Source organism: Megascapheus bottae, chromosome 21, assembly GCF_031878675.1.
Source record: "Megascapheus bottae isolate mThoBot1 chromosome 21, mThoBot2.hap1, whole genome shotgun sequence".
Lineage (NCBI taxonomy): Eukaryota > Metazoa > Chordata > Mammalia > Rodentia > Geomyidae > Megascapheus > Megascapheus bottae.
The window spans coordinates 17,842,835-17,863,278 of record NC_143529.1 but is presented as its reverse complement, the minus strand read 5'-3'; the positions used below and the strand labels follow the sequence as shown (position 1 = coordinate 17,863,278).

Sequence of the window (20,444 nt, the reverse complement as noted above, 5' to 3'; positions counted from 1 at the left end):
GCAAAGAACATCGTTGTGCTAGTGGATTTAGTATGTCCTTGTTTGTGGACGATTGGGTAAATGCCTAGTAGTAGAATTGCTGGGTCTTAGGGGAGTTCTATGTTTAGTCTTTTGAGGAACTGCCATACTGCTTTCCACAGTGGTTGAACGGGTTTGGTATTTATACACAATGGAATTCTATGCTGCTGTCAGAAAGAATGACATCTCCCCATTTGTTAGGAAATGGAAAGACTTAGAAAAAATCATATTAAGTGAAGCCAGCCAGACTCAAAGGAACATAGGCCCAAAAGTCTACCTCATTTGTCAAAATCAGTAGAATCCTTGGGCTCTCCTAGCAGAGATTTACAATAGAACAAAATCTAGAGGCATAAGGCCAAATAGTATGACACTAAATGTAAGGACCTCCAGGATAAAGAAACAAAAGCCATATAATGAGTGATTGTTGTCCTTAATGTACTATGTTATCTCTCATCTCTTTTGCTGTCCCTTGGTTATATCATATTGTTACAATATTTCACCTTGTTATCTGATATATTTTATATGTGCTTAATTAGTTATTTGAAATTGGATAGGGAAGGGGGAAATCAAAATGAGTGGGGGGAGGGGGAGGGAAATGGGGACCATGTCATGAGAAAGGGTATCAATGTTTGTGAAGTAATACACCTTCTATTTGGTGAATGTAATGTAATCCTTCTATTAATTACAATAAAAAAGAATTAAAGTAATGGAAATACAAACATAACTATATAGAGAATGTAATTAGAGATTCCCTCCTTGAACAATTGTTTGTTAATCTTGTCATTTAAAATATGATGTAAACTTAAGCCATATAATTGATGATTGTTGTTCTTAAGGTAAAAGGTACTCTGTTATTTCTCATCACTTCTACTGTCCCTTGGTTATCTCATATTGTTACACTATCTCACTTTGTTACCTGATATATCGGATATATTTGTATTTGGTTATCTGAAATTGGATAGGGAATGGGGGAAAACATGATGAGGGGTGGGGGAGGGGGGAAGGGAAATGGGGACCAAGACATGTGAAAGGGTATCGATGTACAGGAGTTAATGCACCATTTATCTGGCAAATATCATGTAACCCTTCTATTAATTACAATAAAAATATATTTTAAAAAAGAATTAAAAAAATAGACATTGGGGGAAAATGTTCCATTAAACAAAAAACATTTTTTCAGAGAAATCAAAGATTAGTATAAAATTAAATCTCAGCAGAACGAGGTGGCTCATGTCTGTAATCCTAGCTACTCAGGAGGCTGAGATCTGAGGATCAAGGTTCAAAGCCAGCCCTGGCACTAAACATCATGAGGCTCTTATCTCCAATTAACTACTAGAAAACTGAAAATGGCACTATGGCTCAAGGGGTAAAGTGGTAGCCTTGAGCTGAAGAGCTCAGAGACAGCACCCAGGCCTAGAGTCCAAGCCCCATGACTGACCAAAAAAATTTTTTTTCACTAAAGTTTAGTGAATGTCTATCCTCATAAACCACTTCTACTTATTTATTTATTTAATTTTGCAGGTCATGGGGTTTCAACTCTGGGCCTGGGCATTGTCCCTGAGCTCTTCAGCTCAAGGCTACTAGTGACTTGGATTAGAGAAGGTAGTATTTCCAACATGCTTGGAAAGGACTGTGGCGACTGTGATGTTTGCTAAGTAGTAGAATAAAAGCATAGTTTGTGTGTGTGTGTGTGCGTGTGTGTGTGTGTGTGTGTGTGTGTGTATGCACGTGCCTATTCTGGGGCTTGAACTCCTGTCCCTGAATTCCCCACCACCACCAAGGCTAGCACCATACCACAAGAGAGTCAACTCCACTTCAGGTCTTTTTTTTGGTGGTATTTGTAGATAGGTGTTCTCATGGACTCATGGACTTTCTTACCCAGGCTGGCTTCAGACCTTAATCCTCAAATCTCAATCTCTTGAGTAGCTAGGATTATAAGCATGAGCCTCAAACCCCAGCAAGCAGTCTCTTCTTTCATTTGGCATCAAATGGAAGAGGCACTGGGAAATCAATTTTTAGATATACTAGCTGTTGTAATAGATAAAATATTTAAAAGTTCTCTAAGCACCAGAGAGAGCAAACTGTGATTCAGAGCTGTTTATTCCTTCATTCTCAAAAAAAAAAAAAAGGAAAAGGAAAAAAATAAGGAGAAAAGAAAAATAAAGAAAGAAAGAAAAGACAAGAGAAAAGAAAAGAAAAAGAAAGAAAAAACAAGAGAAAAGAAAAGTAGGCAGGGGGAGCTCCAAGGGAGATTTTTCTATTTGGATTAAAGACTAGAACAGGGTTGTACCTATATACATATCAGGTCTAGCCACTTCCCCTAATACAGTACATATGCAGATGAGTAATGATGAATTGAGAAAGATGTATTACATTACAGAAGCAAGCCACAACCTAAGCATGCTGGCCCATGTTCTGATGAGACATGGCTGTAGATTTAAACAGAACTGGGATAGCAGGTAAGAAATATGCATAATTAATCAGCCCCAGGAAAAGTGTGGTGGATTCTCCTGGGGGATTCTAGAGAAGTTATCACTCTCATCACCTAAGAAGAGCAGTCAGGTTCTGGTGGGATTCTTCCTGCTCCAGGATTCAGCCTTATCATTATAGATAAATTGTCTCTTTCTTTTCTTTTCTTTTTGTGGGTCATGGGGCTTGGACTCTAAGTCTGGGTTCTGTCCCTGAGCTCTTCAGCTCAAGGCTACCACCCTAACCCTGAGCCACAGCCCCACTCCCTTTTTTCTAGTGATTAATTGCAGATAAAAGTCTCTCATTCTTTAGTGTGGGAGCTGGCTTTGAACAGCGGTCCTCAGATCTCAGCCTCCTGAGTAGCTAGGATTACAGGCGTGAGCCACCACACCTGGCAGTAATTGTCTTTTTTGGAGAGTAGATGGAATCTATCCTAAAAAGTTCTACTATTCTGTTCCTTGGGGGTTGTTTCAATCCAAGGTGCTTTCCAAAAAGAGACTAAGACAGCTTCAAAAGGGGCACGTGTTGCCATGCTTCTTCCCTACTACAAGTTACTTTATAGATTCAAGAGTCAGTAGTTTTTTAAAAAGGTAGCTTCCAACCACCTGCTAGAATATATACCTAAATTTCATCTGTAAGGTCATTTTCTTTAAGATATTCTGTTTGAGACAATATAAGATGTCTTTGCTGAGCCTCGTATCCAACTACTAGTCCTTATTTCACAACTGTGTCCTTTGATTTAAGCTCTTCCAGAGAATAAGATTCATTGATAATTATCTTGTGACTTGAAGGCAAATTGCTCCTCAAATATGAAATGCCATCTTTCCATCTTAAAGAAAACAACCAAAAGAGCTCAGAAGATCATCCACCAGGCAGCTTGTCCCTATTCTTGTCCAGAAGTAAAGTGGTAACTTCTAAGAACTCAAAGACAAAGCCAAAGTGAATGGCCAACCATGGCTATATCTGTGCATATTTTTCACATCTCTTGACCCCAGTTCTCGAAACGTAGGGCCAGTGTTTGCAACTTCAAAGATGGCTGAAGATGGACTGAAATGTAGTTTTCCTATGGCTGCCACGTAATAATACCTCCTTTCTCTGAACGTCACCAAATTTCTTATTTGACATATGTAGGTGATTGGCTGAATGTAACACAGGACTCCTGGCCTTTAGGCCTAAAATCCCAGTTCCACTTCCCGCCTCTCATCCCTCCTCCTTAGCATTTACTCTACCCCCTTTTCTTGTACTTTGAAAAATGGGTATTTCCTACTGACAATATTAAATACCATTTCAGTGCAATTCTGACTATACTCATCACTCTCCGGAACATGAAAAACCTATGATAATAATGACTGTAGTGTTATTCTTTCATTACAAGTGAGTAAGTAGAGTTTTAAATAATTTATGCTGTATTTACTAAGTCCATGTTTTCTAGTAGCTGGTTTGTTCCCCATACAAAACACCCTTGAAAGCAGGAAATTCAGGCAAGCCAGAATAGTTTTAAGCCACGTGGCAAATTCTAGCTGATCTCTGTCTAGTCTTTTTTTTTTTTTGTAACTCCTTTTGATTATATGCTAATCTCTTGACTTTGGCCCATTTATTGATTGCACTTGCAAAACTTCCTGCTGACATATGACCTTGTGATGCTCTTACTCACCTTCAAATGTATGTAATTTTTAAAGTTTCTATGTATATAGATAACCCTCTGTTTCTTTATGGTCTAGAGTTTGTGCTATGCCTTGAAGAATGAATGTTCTCTTAAAGGGGAAATGATTAAGGTCTAAAATTGTCAGAAGTTGTTTATTATAGACCAGAACATCAAACTGGAATTATTACTTTCAGTTTTAGAAACTGGATAAAGCAAACTCTTTTGTACTATAACCTATTTTAGTACTCACTTTTAAAATCCCTGTGTTACTTATGAATTCTAGGTCAAAGGTTATATCAAGATCAGCATTTTCTGAAATGTTGTTTATCAAAGGGACTTAAGGCACATTCTTTCTTGGCCTAAAATAGAAAGTACAAGCTACTGAATGAAATGAAGAGTTAAGAGACTTAAACCCAACACAGGTAACCCTTGCTTGCTCCTGTGGTCTGCAAACAACACAGGATTCTGTAAATGTCCAAAACAGATTTTAGTCTAAATCACTGGCAACAGAAAGAGAATCGATCACAAGCACTTTTCAAATAAATGATCCTTGAACTAAATCAGAAGGAAGAATCAGGAACTATGGGTTTCCTTTGTCTCCCTAGCAATTTGAGCAATTTGGCCTCTCTTTAGATTTAGAGTGAGGAAACAAGTCAATGTTACAGTGTACAGAACTCCAGTTGCTGTCAAAGTGGATGATCTACATAGTTGGTCTTGTTTTAGCCTCACCAGAAGTCTGTGAGGAGATACTATTAATATCACTGTGTCAAAAGTAAGGAAACAGAAACATGGAGAGATTCAGGACTCTAACAAAGGTTCTTCAACTTCAGTTTAGGTCTGCAAAATGTTCTAGTCTATGTTTCTACTATACTGTAAAAATAAAATGGGGAAAAAAGAAGTAAATCAGGAAAGCAAAGCAACTTTTATAAACTCCTAGTTCTGGACTATTACCTTTCTTGTCCACTCATCAGTCTCCATGCTATGTTTCTTATGCCAGCACTGTCTTCATAACTGCATTGCTAGCTCTTTGCAAACATTCATTCTCAGAATGCTGTGCCCATAAAGTACCTCAATAAGTATCTATTGACTAGGAGTAAGAATGAATAAATAAGTTGTGTTCTGCTCTGGCTATAGAGACTATTTTCTACAACATCAAATCTAAATTTGGTTTAATATTCAGTAATCATGAAAATACTGCCAGACAACAGGGGCATGAGGGCTATAATCCTAGCTACTTAGGAGGCTGAAATCTGAGGACTGTGGTTCTAAGACAATCCAGGCAGGAAAACTTGTGACATTATTATTTCCAATTAACCACTATAAAACCACAAGTATAACTATGGCTCAAGGTGGTAGAGCACTAGCCTTGAGCAAAAGAGCTCAGTTTAGGGACAGCCTGCAGGCTCTGAATTCAATTCACACAACCAATCAAAAAATACTATCCAAAAATTATTGGCCGCAAATAATGACAAATGCCTAGGCTAATCCCTTCCTAAGCATCAACACAATCAATTAACATGATAGGAGGATGACATTCCAGGATATGGAGATAAGTTTAGGCAATGTAATAAAAACAATGCTGGAGCCCACTTGTAATCCTAGCTACTCAGGAGGCTGAGATCTGAGGATCAAGGTTCAAAGCCAGCCTGCATACAAAAGTGTATGAGACTCTTATCTCCAATTAACCACCAGAAAACTGGAAGTGGCACTGTGGCTCAAGTGGTAGAGCACTGTCCTTGAGCTGAAGACTTCAGAAGACAGTGCCCCCCACAAGGGTATCTCAAGCCCTATTTGCAGATCAGAAACATGGCCATTTGAGGAGCACTCCTAAAGCTTGCTGGTCCCAAATAACTCCTACACAGTTTTACTTTAGTGCCATCTTACTTGATCAATCTATTATAAAAATAGGCAAAATATTTTGTGTGTCTATTTGGTTATAAAAATTCATTGTTTAGGGTGGGAGTTTGGCCTAGTGGTAAGAGTGCCTGCCTATCATGCACAAAGACCCTGGTTCGATTCCTCGGTACCACATACATAGAAAAATCCAGAAGTGGTGCAGTGGCTCAGGGTAGAATACTAGCCTTGAGGAAAGCCCAAGAACAGTGCTCAGACCTTGAGCTCAAGCCCAGGACTGGAAAAAAAAAACAAAAACAAACAAACAAACAAAAGTTCATTGTTTAAAGTAACTGTCCCCTGAAAGAGCAAAGGCTTTCGAGGAAGCAAATGGAGAATTAAAACAGCTAACATTATAAGGTTATGTGTTAAGTACAGTTTTCTGCAGTTTTTATAAAATACCCCAATTAATTATTCAAATTTAAGAAGGATTCAGGGTTCACACAAAGGGTTCAAGAATCATTTGTGAAACTTACCGACTTACAGATACAGAATTCTATACCTAGCCATTAGCTAGCCTGAACAAATCAACAAATACTAGTGCTGACATTGATGGTAACACCACTCTGATGCACACTGACGTTGCATTGTTATTCTCATTTCTTAAGGCCCTGTGCAGATCCTCAGTACAGAAGTCTTTTGGCAAAGGAAAGATATTTTTCTTTATTCCTATTCCTATTGCAGAGTTGCTAACATCCTTAGAATTCTAGGTACTATTTGTTATTCACAAGTTTTTCTATTGTAATTCCTTAAACAGTAATTTAATTCCTTAGTTAACAGGTGAAGGGGTAGGGTCTATACAGCCCAGAAAGAGATAATCACAAGTAAATCCAACTGATCAGAGGATTAAAAACTTGAAACTTGAGTTGGAGGTGTAACTCAAGAGGCAGAGTGGCCAGCCCGCCATCCATGCACTGAGTTCAAGCCTTAGTTTCAGTTCCACCCACCATTCTCTGAGAAAGGAGTAGGATTGAGGAATAGGATTATAGATTGATAACTAAGCTCTATAAAACCAAGATAAGCTGTATAAAAACAAGGTTTGTAGGCTGGGAGTTTTGCCTAGTGGTAGAGTGCTTGCCTAGCATGCACGAAGACTCGGGTTGGATTCCTCTATAGCACGTACATGGAAAAAAGCTGGAAGTGGTGCTGTGGCTTAAGTGGCAGAGCACTAGCCTTGAGAAAGCCTAAGGACAATGGTCAGGCCCTGAGTTCAAGTCCTAGGACTGACAAAAAAAGGTTTTGATGACCATCTATGTGCTAAATAGGTGGTTTTACCAGGAGTGGGATAGGTCAGACAAATTTTGTGTTGCCTTCCCCAACACCTGTCCTGTACACCTCTTCCATATGGCTGTTTTAAAATCTATGGGTCATCTTAGGAATAGGAAAAGGGACAGTTTGTGAGAATGCTACATTACAGCTGGTTAGAAAGGCTCAACATCATCTGGGATCTGAAGTGGGTGTAGCCTTGGGGGACTTAGTCCTTGGGAATCTGAAATCTTTAGGTAGAGTGTCATAACTGAATTAATCACTTCGTGTCCACAGGAGAATTGTTTGATATATGGGGAAACATACTCACATATTTGTTTCTGTGTGTGTGTGTGTGTGTGTGTGTGTGTGTGTGTGTGTGTGAAAGAGAGCTCCAAAGTTTAGCCTATTCTTACAGCAAAGATAAAAAAAATTATTTTATAGGTTCTTTATTTTCTAGTATAAGCAGGTAACTGGTCAACTAATTGTCATCTTGATTGATCAAGACTTTGATGGATGAAGCTAATCAACTATCTCGGCATTAATTACAGAAAAGAGGCAGGGTTGGCAGGCCAGCAAATCCAGAACACTAGCAAAAGCAATGAGATTCTGTTTTGTCAGTCAGATATAGTAAGATATGGTCTAGCAGTACTGTACAACTAGTATTCTAAAATGTTTATTTTAAACACATGATCACATTTCAAGAGACTGTTTTTACTATAGCATCATATGTTCTCCATCATATTTTATTTGGAATGAATTTGAAGAAGAATATTTTAAAAACTTAAAATTCCTCGGGACTAAGAAATTTCTAACATAGAGAATCAAGTAAAGTTTCTTTTTCTGACATTTGCTTCCACAAGAAAGTGATGTGTGTATTGACCATGAAGTTCCTAAAATTTAAGGAAAAAAAAAGAAATTCTGTTCTGTCAACCAATACTATTTAAATTCCGGTGTAAAGTTTAAACTCCCCCAGCACTTCACGCATGCTATTGGTTTAGCATAAACTTGTATGGTCTACAACTATCTAAAAACATCATGTCCTACGTTGTTATTATTTGTAGATTTTGTCATGTCCTACATTCAGCTGTTGTTGGTAGATTTCTGAGACAAAAATTTTTCCACTAGTCATTTCAGGACCATGGTAACTATGCTTGACTATTAGAATAGCTTCAATGTCCTTCTTTACCTCCTCCTTGGAAATCCATTTCTGCACCTATCTTGAGTCAGATCATTCCTACTATAAAACAACCTCAGATCCAAAATTAGTTCATAAGCCTCAATACCTGAGACTCCGTTTAAACGAAGCATCATTTAGTAAACACTACTGGGGAATTAATCATAATATGCACATATACATACATACATATACACACAACCTGTTTTTTTGCAGATAAGTCACCAACTTCTGAACACATCTTTTTTTTTTTTTTTTTTTTTTTTGCCAGTCCTGGGCTTGAGCTTAGGGCCTGAGCACTGTCCTTGGATTTTTCTCAAGGCTAGAGCTCTACCACTTGAGCCTTAGCACCACTTCTGGCTTTTTCTAAGTGTGTGGTACCAAAGAATCGAACCCGGGTCTTCATGCATGCTAGGCAAGCACTCTACCACTAGGCCAAACTCCCGGCCCTGAACACATCTTTGAAAGCAGTGTTCATATAGCTGTCTACACTAAGTAAACCAATGTCTACCACCACACAATAAATGTCCAGTGACTGTTCTGCGGTTGCCACCGCACGGGTTTGATCTCGGCTTCTGGGGCTGGTCGACCCATGGTGAGAATCAACAATGGGTTGGATCTTCGAACTTCCGAGGTAACTTTGTCACTTCTGGGAGACCCGTGAGCAGCCAGAGGGGGAGTGGGGAAGGTCTCGCGAGACTTTGGGGGTGCCGATCGCTAGGGGCTGCGGCGCTCCTCCCGCCGGGGGGAGCGGCGGGGGGGGGGGGGGCGCTCCCGCTCCCGGAAGTGGGCGCGCCCAGCCTCGGCCGACTTCGGGGGCGGTCCCGCGGAGGGTCCGCCCACCCAGCTCCGGGTGTCCCGCGGGCGGGGAGACGCCCAGGAACATCCGAGTCGCGTTGTCGCCCGTGTCGTATCCTCGCCCGGGTCGTGTCGCCACCCCCACCCCGTGCCGTCCCGCCATGGCCGCGCGCCTTCTCCGAGGGTCTTTGAGAATCCTGGGCGGGCGCTGTGCGTCCCGCGCGCCGCCGGCCGTGAGGTGAGTGCCGGCCACGGCAGCCCGGCCCCGCAGATGTCAGGCCGGGGCGACGACTGTCATCGTCCTGGGGCGTTGGGGGTCGAGGGTGAGGGGACATTCGGGCTCCGACCCGGGCACGGGCTGGACCCCGTGGGCCCCCGGGCGGGGAGATGCGCTCAGGCTTGGGCTCGCCGGGCGTCACCGCCTCTGACGCGGGGATGGGGGTGTGTGGGGGGAGAGTGTCCGCCGTGCCGCCCCCGACCTCGCTCGGGGTCACCCGGGGCCGGGCGCGGAGTTCCGAGCCCCCCAGCAGCTCGCAGTTGGGCTCCGAGGCCAGGGCGCGGGCAGCGGCAGCCCGTCGGTGACCTTTCCCCTAGTTAAGAGTCGGCACGGGAAGGCCACCTGATTGTGAACTTGGGAACTGGCCCCATGGGACGGAAGAAGTAGCCAAGGCAAGTAACCCGGACACAAAGGATATGGCATAAGGCTCCATCATGTCAAGGAGCATTCGATTCATTAGCTAATCCTTCCAGTAATTAAATAGGAAAGGATGAATGGGGAGATCTAAGTGACTCAGCCACTAAGGTGATGTTTGTAATGAGATCAGAGGCTCAGATCCTATCTGACGTAGAGAGCCCATTCACTGGGCAAACAAATTGAAAACATCTGACAGGATTATGAGGGTGGCCTAACTAGTAATGTAACTAATTACCACATTGTTGTGAAGTATGAAGTCGTTTAGAGCTGCAAGACTATGCTTACTGTCGAGGCTTTGAAAAGCCTTTGTTAGGAGACTTTAGCACGCATCATTTCTCTGCTGTTTCCCCAGAACTTTTAGAAGAGGGCGATTTTCAAAAAAAAATTTTTTTTTCTCCCAGTCCTGGGGCTTGAGCTCAGGACCTGAACACTGTCCTTGGACTTTCTCAAGGCTAGCACTCCATCACTTGAGCCACCGCACCCTTCCATCTTTTTCTGTCTATGTGGTACTGAGGAATTGAACCCAGGTCTTCGTGCATGTCAGGCAAGCATTCTACCACTAGGCCAAACTCCTGGGCTTCTCTTTTTGTGCTGTTACATGGTCTTGGGCCCAAAGATCAGTTATTTTGAAATATGGGAAGAAAGCCCGTACTCACAAAGGGAATACTGGAAAAGGAAAGACCCGAGAGACTTTCTAAATGGGTTGCAGGCTAGTTCTTTTATAAACAGCATGTAAGTCATTCAAGGGCTTATTTTATTTATGATTCTTATTCAGCAGGTCTGAAATGAGGCCTGAGGTTGTATACAAGTAGTTTTCCTATGTTAAAAGAGTGTACTCATGGAGATTTTCTTTTTAAAATATAAATGAGGCCTTAAAAGTAACTAGCATGTTGGGGCCGGGAGTCTGGCCTAGTGGAAGAGTGCTTGCCTGGCATGCACAAAGACCCAGGTTTGATTCCTTGGTACTATATACATAGAAAAAAGCCAGAGGTGGTGCTGAGGCTCAAGTGGTAGAGCTCCAGCCTTGAGAAAATCCCAAGGACATTGCTCCCGCCCTGAGCTCAAGCCCAGGACTGGTCAAAACAAACAAACAAACAAACAAACAAACTAGCTTTTGAGATGAGTGGTGTTTTAGGGAAGAGGCTAGCCAGTTTATTCGTATAGATTTCATAGTCTGTACTGTCAGGCCCTAAGGTCAGTAAAATCATTTTGAAACTCAGTGGGACAAACATGTATGCCAGCTGCTTTCACCTGTCTTCCTTCATTGGTGGTTTTACATGGCCAGTAATGATAGATATTATACATATTGAAATGGCCCTTGGCAGTAATAAGCTTCCCCGCCTCTGCTAGAGTGAGGAAAGAGATGTGCCATTAAACTTGGTTCATGGAGCTGGGAGTTTGACCTAGTGGTAGAGTGCCTGCCTGGCATGCACAAAGCCCTAGATTCAATTGCTGGGTACTACATACACAGAAAAGGCCAGAAACGGTGCTGTGGCTCAAGTGGTAGAGCGCTAGCCTGGACTGCTAAAAACACAAAACAAAACAAAGCAATTTGTTTCAAGTGGTTTGATTTTTTTCTTCCGCATAGTCTTGCATCTTTGATCTCTAAATCTTTATTATTTCACTAATTCTTTTACTTTACCCATGCCTTAAAATATTTTACTTAGAAACTTAACAGATAGGTCTGTATAATGTGGGATAAACAATTTTAAAATCCAAGCAGTCTTGCCTGCAAATTCTAATTCTATTACTGATCTTGCTACCTTGGCTAGCACTCTTCCATTTGAGCCATGCCATCATCAGCCATGCTTTTTCCTGGTTATTTTAGACAGTCTTAGAGACTTTTCTGCTTAGAATTGACTTCAAACCATTATCCTCAGACTCTTGAATGGTTAAGTTTACAGGACTGAGCCATCAGTGTCAAGCTTCACTATATTCTAGTTACAGGGACACAGTAAATATTAATCTGATCAATGCCATGTGACTAACTGGTTACTTAATGTGCATGTTTTGGTCTTCTTATGTATGACCTCATCTGCAACCACACTTGACCTTTTTGTTCTTTCTAGAACACCTCACACATCATCTAGACCTTTAACTTTTGTTCCAGTCATTTTTTCATCCTATAATTTTTTTTATTGCAGAAATAAGACTGAATAACCATATGACCTTCAAGTATTGGCACATATTTCACCATTCTGGTTTTACCAGCCTTGATTGCAGTGTTTATACTACAGCTTGGTTCTTGGCTTACCCTAGATACATACTCTCAATTTCTTCTCTACTTTTCTTTTTCATGTTATTTGTCATCTTCTAACATACTACATAAATTGCTTTTTTACCATGTTCATGAGTTAGTGTTATGTGATCTCTTTTTGCTAGAATGTAAGCATGAGAATAAGAATCTTAGGTCTAATCTTATATCTCAAGTTAGTAGATCATTGGCACAGAACAGACATCCAGTAGATAGGTGTTAACAGAAGGAATGAATGAGCGCCATCAAATGATTCAGATGACACAGTAGTAACCAGGAAAATGCCTGAAGATTGAAGGCCAACTAAATGTATAAAAAGTGTAGTACTAAATGTTTACCACTTACAAGGCATCTTGGGCTGGGAATGTGGCTCAGTGCCTAAAATATGTAGGGTTTGATTCCTAGCATTGGAGTAAGGGAAGGCATCTCTGTTATTTGAAGCTGTAAACCTAGAAAGAACAAAATGACACTAAATGAATTTATATTAGTCATTTTGGGCTGTCTGAGTAAATTGTTGTACTAGATGGCTTGTACAACAAAAACTTCATTCATACTTTTCTAGAAACTGAGAAATCCACAATCAAGATGCTAGCAGATTAAATTCCTCACAAGGACTCTTGCTGGCTTCAATATTATATCCTCACTGTGTCTTCAAATGGACTGTCCTTGGAGGAAAGAATCTCTGTTTCTACTTATGCGATCCTCAGCCTTATTGGATTATGACTCACCCTTGGACCTGTTTAACCTTGTTTTTCCCAAATCCCTATCTCTAAATTCTATCCTAGGGGCAGGGAGCACGCTTTAGTGGTAGAGTATTAGCCTAGCATTTTCAATCAGCGGAATCCAGGAGAGAGAACCAAATCAGAAGTTAATATAAAATATATAAGGATTTAAATATATGATAAAGTTATTTTAGGGAACAGTAGTCAAAACCAGGAGTGGTTCACTAAATTTACAGCAGTACCAGGAGTTGTAATAAAACAGAGTCATGTCTCTGTGTCTTCCAGTAAAGGAGCTATCATGGCTAGGAAGGGGAAGAACTGTGTGGTCATTGCTGCAAACAGATGTTTCTGATCCGGACTAAAATAGTGACCAAGGACTTGCAGAGGTCTTTCTGTGGGGTGGCTGGCTGTCATTTGACCTGGCAAGGCTCATCACTTGTGTCCAGATAGTTTTTTAATACTTCAAGTTCCAGAATAACCTATATGAGATGAAGGAGGCCTGACAGATCAAACTTTTTACCCTTATCAGAATGGTGCTCAGTTTCTTGTGTCTAAAAGTAGTTTGGCCTTTATGAGAGCAATCATTGCTTGGCTGAACACAAAGACCGTTAAGCCAAGTTTTTCATCTGCTGTCTAGAACTCGTGGTCTTCCCTGCTGACCAACAGCTTGTAGTCAGTGGATTTTCACAGAACAACTGTACAGATGTGTGGGTCCCTAGCAAAAAAAAAAAAAAAAAAAGAATTTAGATGTGGAGACTAATGATAAGCTGCTTAATAATTTTTAATGCATATTTTTAAAGATATTCTCATTCTGGAGGAGAAGAACGTCTAGAACCATCTTCTGCTAAAAGACTTACAGACATAGGAATTCGAAGAATCTTTTCTTCAGAACATGATATTTTCCGGGAAAGTGTAAGGAAATTCTTTCAAGAAGAAGTGGTTCCTTACCACTCAGAGTAAGTAGTCTACTTTCACCTACTATAAGAAAAAATATTTCTCAAATGCTGTGTGTTGTAAAGAAAAAGTAGTGTTTTGTACTTTAGTAGCATTTTTTTACTTCTTTGATTAATATTCATAGGTTCCAAGATTCTTTGTTTAGTTCATAGCTTTTTATTTGTTTTGTGATGCTAAGTCTCAAGTCCAAAACCTCTCCCATCCTAGGCATTTACCCTCTCCATGCTTTATCTTCTTGTTCATGGCTGTTTTTTTTTTCTTTTTTTAATTTAATTTAATTTTTTGCCAGTCCTGGGCCTTGAGCTCAGGGCCTGAGCACTGTCCTTGGTCTGTCTCAAGGCTAGCTAGCGCTCTACTACTTGAGACACAGTACCACTTCCAGCTTTTCTCTATGTATGTGGTTCTGAGGAATCGAACCCTAGTCTTCATGCATGCTAGGCAAGCTCTCCACCACTAGGCCACACTCCCAACCCACACAGCTGATTATGTTTGCGTGTGTGGTCGTGGGGCTTGAACTCTAGGCCTGGGCCTGGGCTGTCCCTGAGCTCTTCACTTGAGCCACAGTGCCACTTTTCCACATAGCTGTTTAAATGAAAGAACGTTTAAATTTTGAAAATTAACTTTTTGTTTATTTATTTATGTATGTATGTATTTATTTTGTGGGTCATGGGCTTGAACTCTGGGCCTGGGTGCTGTCCCTCAGCTCTTCAGCTGAAAGCTACATCCCTACCACTGGGCCTGCATGTTGTCCCTGAGCTCTGCAGCTCAAGGTTACTGCCCTACCCCTGGAGCTACAGTCCCTGTTCCTATTTTCTAGTGCTTAATTGGAGGTAAAAGTCTCAAGTTCTTTAGTGCCCGAGCTAGCTTTGAACTGTGAACCTCAGATCTCAGCCTCCTGTGTAGTTAGGATTATAGGCATGAGCCACCACACACGGCAGAATTAACTTTATTTTTTGAGATTGGGTCTCAGTTTCTTTTTTTCCCTTTGTGCTAGTCCTAGAACTTAAAGTCAGGACCTGGGTTCTTTTCCTGAACTTTTTAAAATTTGGCTTATGGCTAATGTTCTACCACTTGAGCCAAAACTCCATTTCCAGCTTTTTGCTAGTTGATTGGTAATGAGTCTCATACTTTCTTGTCTAGGCTGGCTTTGAGCTATGATTCTCAAATCTCAGCCTCCTGAGTAGCTAGAATTACAGGCATGAGCCACTGGTGCCTTACTGCACAGTGGTTTTCAGATGTTATTTCAAATAAACTTCCTAAGCCAGATCAGTAGCTTATAGACATAATACCTATAATCTTAGCTATTCGAGAAACAAATCTAGGGATTCTGGTTTGAAGCCATCCTGGGCAGAAACATCCATGAAACTCCAGTTAACCAACAAAACACCAGAAGTGGAGTTGTAGCTGAAATACTAGAGTATTATCTTTGAGTGAAAAAGTCAAGGAAGAGTGTGAGGACTGACTTTAAGCCCCACTGCTGGCCTCTCACCAAAAAAAAATAAAATTAAGGAATAAAAGTAGAATAATAAAATAAGCTTCCAGTAGGTCTTTAATGAATTTTTTTTTTTGTAGAATGCCAAAATTAGCTAGACTCTAAGGAGGGAGAATTGTAGTATAATTTGTTATAGGACAGTTTTTTGTTTTTGTTTTTGTTTTTGTTTTTGTTTTGGCGTTTGTGTGTGTGTGTGTGTGTGTGTGTGTGTGTGTGTGTGTGTGTGTGTGTGTGTGTGTGTGTCATGGTGCTTGAACTGGCCTGGGTGCTGTCCCTGAGCTCTTCAGGTCAAGGCTATCACCCTACCCTAGGTCTGGGCATTGTCCCTGAGCTCTTCAGATCAGGGCTACCTCCCTACCCTTGAGCCAAGCCCCATTTCCCATTTTCTAGAGGTTAATTGGAGTCTTAGGTCCTTTTGTGCCTGGGCTGGCTTTGAACTTTGATCCTCAGATCTCAGCCTCCTGGGTAGCTAGAATTACAGGCGTGAGCCACTGCACCTGACTTAGGACTTATTTCCTTCCCTCCCTCCCTCCCTTCCTTCCTTCCTTCCTTCCTTCCTTCCTTCCTTCCTTCCTTCCTTCCTTCCTTCCTTCCTTTCTTTCTTTCTTTCCTTCTTTCCTTCCTTCCTTCCTTCTTGTCGTGGGGCTTGAACTCTGGGCCTGGGCATTGTCCCTGAGCTCTTCAGCTCAAGGCTACTGCCTTACCCCCTGGGCCTGGATGTTGTCCTTGACAACACCCAGCTCAAAGTTACTGCCCTACTCCTTGAGCAACAGCTCCATGTCTGGTTTTCTAGTGGTTAATTGGAGGTAAGAGTCTCATGGACTTCAGTGCCCAGGCTGGCTTTGAACTGTGACCCTTAGATCTATCTCAGCCTCTTGAGTATCTGGGATTACAGTCATGAGCCACTGTGCCTGGCTGACAATTTTTCTTTACTACTTTTAAGTTTTGATTTAATGAGGTTTTGATATAAAAATAAACTTTTCTAAACTTAATTTCTTCAAATACTCATGTCTTACTATATATATCATTGGAAAAATAAGAAATTAAAAATTAAGCCAGGCGCAGTGGCTCACACCTACTGTAATCCTATCTACTCAAAATGCTGAGATCTAAGGACCAAGGTTCAAAGCCAGCCCGGGCACAAAAGGACCTGACACTCTATCTTCAGTTAACTTCTAGAAAACTGGAAGTGGAGCTTGGCTCAAGGATAGGGCAGTAGCCTTGAGCTCAGGGACAGTGCCCAGGCTCAGAGTTCAAGCCCCATGACCCACCAAAAAGAAAAACAAAAAAAACAAATTGAAGATTTCTTCAGTATCATTAGCTAGCTATCTGTTTCCTCATTTCACCATTCCCATTTTCAAAGGAAAAGCTGGGATTGGGGTGTAGTTTAGGAGTAGAGCATAGCATTCGTGAGACACTAGGTTTTCATCCCCAGTGGTAATGAGTGGTAGTGAAAAAGACAACTGAGTTGTCACAGTCAGAAATTCATTTGAGCTGGGCCTGGTGGCTCACACCTATAATAATCCTGGCTACTCAGGAGGCTGAGATCTTACGATCATGGATCAAAGCCAACCCTGGCACTAAAGTCCATAAGATTTATCTCCAATTAACCACCAGAAAATTGGAAGTGGTATTGTGGCTCACCCAGGCCCAGACTTCAAGTCCCACAACTGACCAAAAAAAAAAGAAAAAGAAAAAGAAAAATTTATTTGACAGATGGATGCTGCAAGGTGTTTCTGCCATCCTGTTTTTTTTATATTTGATTTTTTTATTAACATTGATTTTTACATCATATTTCAAATGTCATGTTTAACAAACTATTCAAGAAGGGATTCTCTCTATGCAATCACTGGCACATAGATTTTAGAATATAATTAAAATTAAGCTGAGGGTTTATATGTCATAGATACAGATCAATCTATATAACATTATGTCTATAGAGTATATATCCCATCATATATTTTTATGTCTGTGTAGTTATGTTTATATTTGATTTTTTATTAAATATTTTTTATTGTGATTAATAGAAGGGTTACATTGTATTCACCAGATAGTGCATAACTTCACAAACATTGATACCCTTTCTCATGACATGGTCCCCATTTCCCTCCCCACCTCCTCCTGCTTATCTTAATTTCCCCCCTTCCCTATCCAATTTCAAATAACCAATTAAGCACATATAAAATATATCAGATTACAAGGTGAAAAATTGTAACAATATGAGATAACCAAGGGATGGCAAAAGAGATGCCATCCTATTTTTTTTGTTGTTGTTGTTGCTTGTTTGTTTCTTTTCAGTCCTGGAGCTTAAACTCAGCCTGAGCACTGTTTCTTGGGCCTTTTCAAGGCTAGAGCTCTACCATTTGCGCCACAGTACCACTTCTGGCTTCTTCTGTGTGGTACCAAGGAATAGAACTCAGGTCTTTGTGCATGCTGGGCAAGCACTCTACCAGTTGGCCAAACTCCCGGTCCATGTTGTTCTTACTTAAATTTAATGAGACTACTTTGTACTTTGTTGTCTTTGGTATGCTTTTCACATGAAATTAGCTTTTAAGTAATACTTAGACTTTACAAGACATATTTGGCATATTTCCAAGACTACATGTCACAAATAAGCTTGTATCAAATGAAACATCATGTCATCCATAATTGATGTCAATCACAATTGATGAATTAATATCAGGGAATATTAATAATGATATTAATTACTAGGCACCTATAGCTCATACCTGTAATCCTAGCTACTGAGAAGGCTAAAATCTGAGGACCACATTTTGAAGCCAGCCTGGGCAAGAAAGTCTTAGACTTTTTTGGGTCATGGGCTTGAACTCTGCCTAGGTTCTGTCCCTGAGCTGTTCAGCTAAAGGCTACCCTCCTACTCCTAGGCCTGGGCACTGTCCCTGAGCTCTTCAGCTCCAGGCTACCATCCTTGAGTCAAGCCCCACTTCTCATTTTTTAGAGGTTAATTGGAGATAAGAGTCTCAAGTCCTTTTGTGCGCAGGCTGGCTTTGAGCCTTGATCCTCTAATCTCAGCCTCCTGAGTAGCTGAGATTACAGCTGAGAGCCACTGGCAAAAGTCTGAGACTCTTATGTCCAATTAACCAGCAAAAAACTGGAAGCCAGACTGTGGGTTAGGTGGTAGAGTGCTAGCTTTGAGACCAAAAGCTCAGAGACAGTGCTTTTGTCCTTGAGTTCAAGGGACAAAAAGTAGCAAGCAAAAGAGTGAAAAAGGAAGAGAAGTGACAATGAAATTAGATGGAAATGGAAGGTTTGGTCGGTGTTCTGAGTTACCATAAATTAAGGAAGCTTTCCTATGCAGAGTCGTTCATAAATTCAAATTGTGGCCTGTAAAACGGTTTGAGAGAACTTTGTCTTATTTTTGTATGTTTGCTATTTGTAGGTGGGAGAAAGCTGGAGAAGTGAGTAGAGAGCTTTGGGTAAAAGCTGGAAAGCAAGGACTGCTTGGTATCAACATTGCAGAGAAACATGGTGGTATTGGTGGGGACTTGCTCTCCACAGCTATTACTTGGGAGGAACAGTAAGTATGAAGGCATTTAAGCTTGAATCTTTTTTTTTTTTAATCAATTCACCTTTGTGAAATGATAATAAAGTTTTACTTGCATCCTTGGAATATTGAATGTTCAAAATGTGACAGATTACACTTCTCATATACCTTGAGTATTTTGTGGATGTGAAAAGATAAAATCCTATTTAAAGTTCTTAAGATAGATACTGTTGAAAGTTAACAAGATAGCTGGCCACCCGTGGCTCATTCCTGTAATCCTAAGTACTCAGCAGAGATTTGAGGGTGCCCGGTCAACCTGGACTGAAAAGTCCCTGTGACACTCTTATCTCTAATTAACCACCAGAAAACTGGAAGTGGTGCTGTGGCTCAATGTGGTAAAGTGCTACACTGGAGTGGAAAAAGCCCAAGGACAAGGCCCAAGCCCTGAGTTCAAGCCCCACGAACTGACCAAAAGACAAAAAAAAGTTAATGGAATAATTTTATGTAGGATTGGTTTATATGTTTTTCCATCCTTTAATGAAGTATTTGAAATATTACATCAGAATGGAAAAGTAAGAATAAATAAGCATTTCAGTTAAACTAAGCTAAATTTGAAGTAACCATTCATCCAAAACAAAAAAAATCAATACAGTCTGGGAGCATGGCCTAGTACTAGAGTGCTTGCCTAGCATGCATGAAGACCTGGGTTTTATTCCTCACTACCACATACACAGAAAAAGCCAGAAGTGGTGCTGAGGCTTAAATGGTAGAGTGCTAGCCTTGAAAAAACTCAAGGATAGTGCTCAGGTCCTGAGTTAAAGCCCCAGAACTGACAACAACAACAAAAAGCCATGCAGTTTTGGTTTTTTTTTTAATGAAAAATGTTCATCCTAGTTGGGTACTGGTGGATCATGTCTATAATCCTAGCTACTTATGAGACTGCATTCTGAGGGTCACATTCAAAGACCCCCCCATGCCACCACACATATACCCAACACAGGAAAGTTGATGAGCCTTCCATCTCCACTTAACCACCAAAAAGTCAGAAGTGGATCTGAGCTCAAGTGGTATAGTACCAGCCTTGAGGCACAACAATTCAGGGATAGTGCCTAGGCTCCAAGGCCTCAGGATGGGCACACACAGACACACACAAATATGAATGTTCGTCCCTAGTACAGAGCAAATGTAAATTAAATTAGCTTAGTGGTATCATTTTACATATACACAATCCCAGTGAGAATGATATATCTTAATATCTAGTGCTGCTACAATTGTAGGACATCCATACACTGTTGGTGGCAATGTAAATTAAATGTGAATTTGGGGGTTTAAAGGGAAATACATATGAAAAATGAAAATATTACTTCTCTTTTCCTGTCATTTTGGAGATTTTATCTTGGCAAAATAGAATATGAATAATTGAAGCTATGTTTATATATTGTCACATTAGAAATTATTGTTGTAGAAGACCATAATTTCCTAAACTTCCAAGCAATCTAAATGTCCAGTGGTAAGTGAATTTATTGTAAGTGAATTATGGATCATATATAATAAACACTTTGGAATATTTTTCAGCTG

General features: G+C 40.6%; 1 protein-coding gene across 1 annotated transcript in view; it reads left to right on the top strand.

Moving 5' to 3' along the window:
- The first annotated feature begins 9,289 nt into the window (after positions 1 to 9,289).
- Acadl (acyl-CoA dehydrogenase long chain) overlaps positions 9,290 to 20,444 on the top strand; it is a 37,292-nt gene continuing 26,137 nt past the window's right edge. The window contains exons 1-3 of the mRNA XM_090354747.1: positions 9,290 to 9,483; positions 13,716 to 13,871; positions 18,762 to 18,899. Of these exons, the coding sequence (XP_090210873.1) occupies positions 9,407 to 9,483; positions 13,716 to 13,871; positions 18,762 to 18,899 (371 nt within the window). The 5' untranslated portion in view covers positions 9,290 to 9,406. The remainder of the gene's footprint in view (positions 9,484 to 13,715; positions 13,872 to 18,761; positions 18,900 to 20,444) is intronic.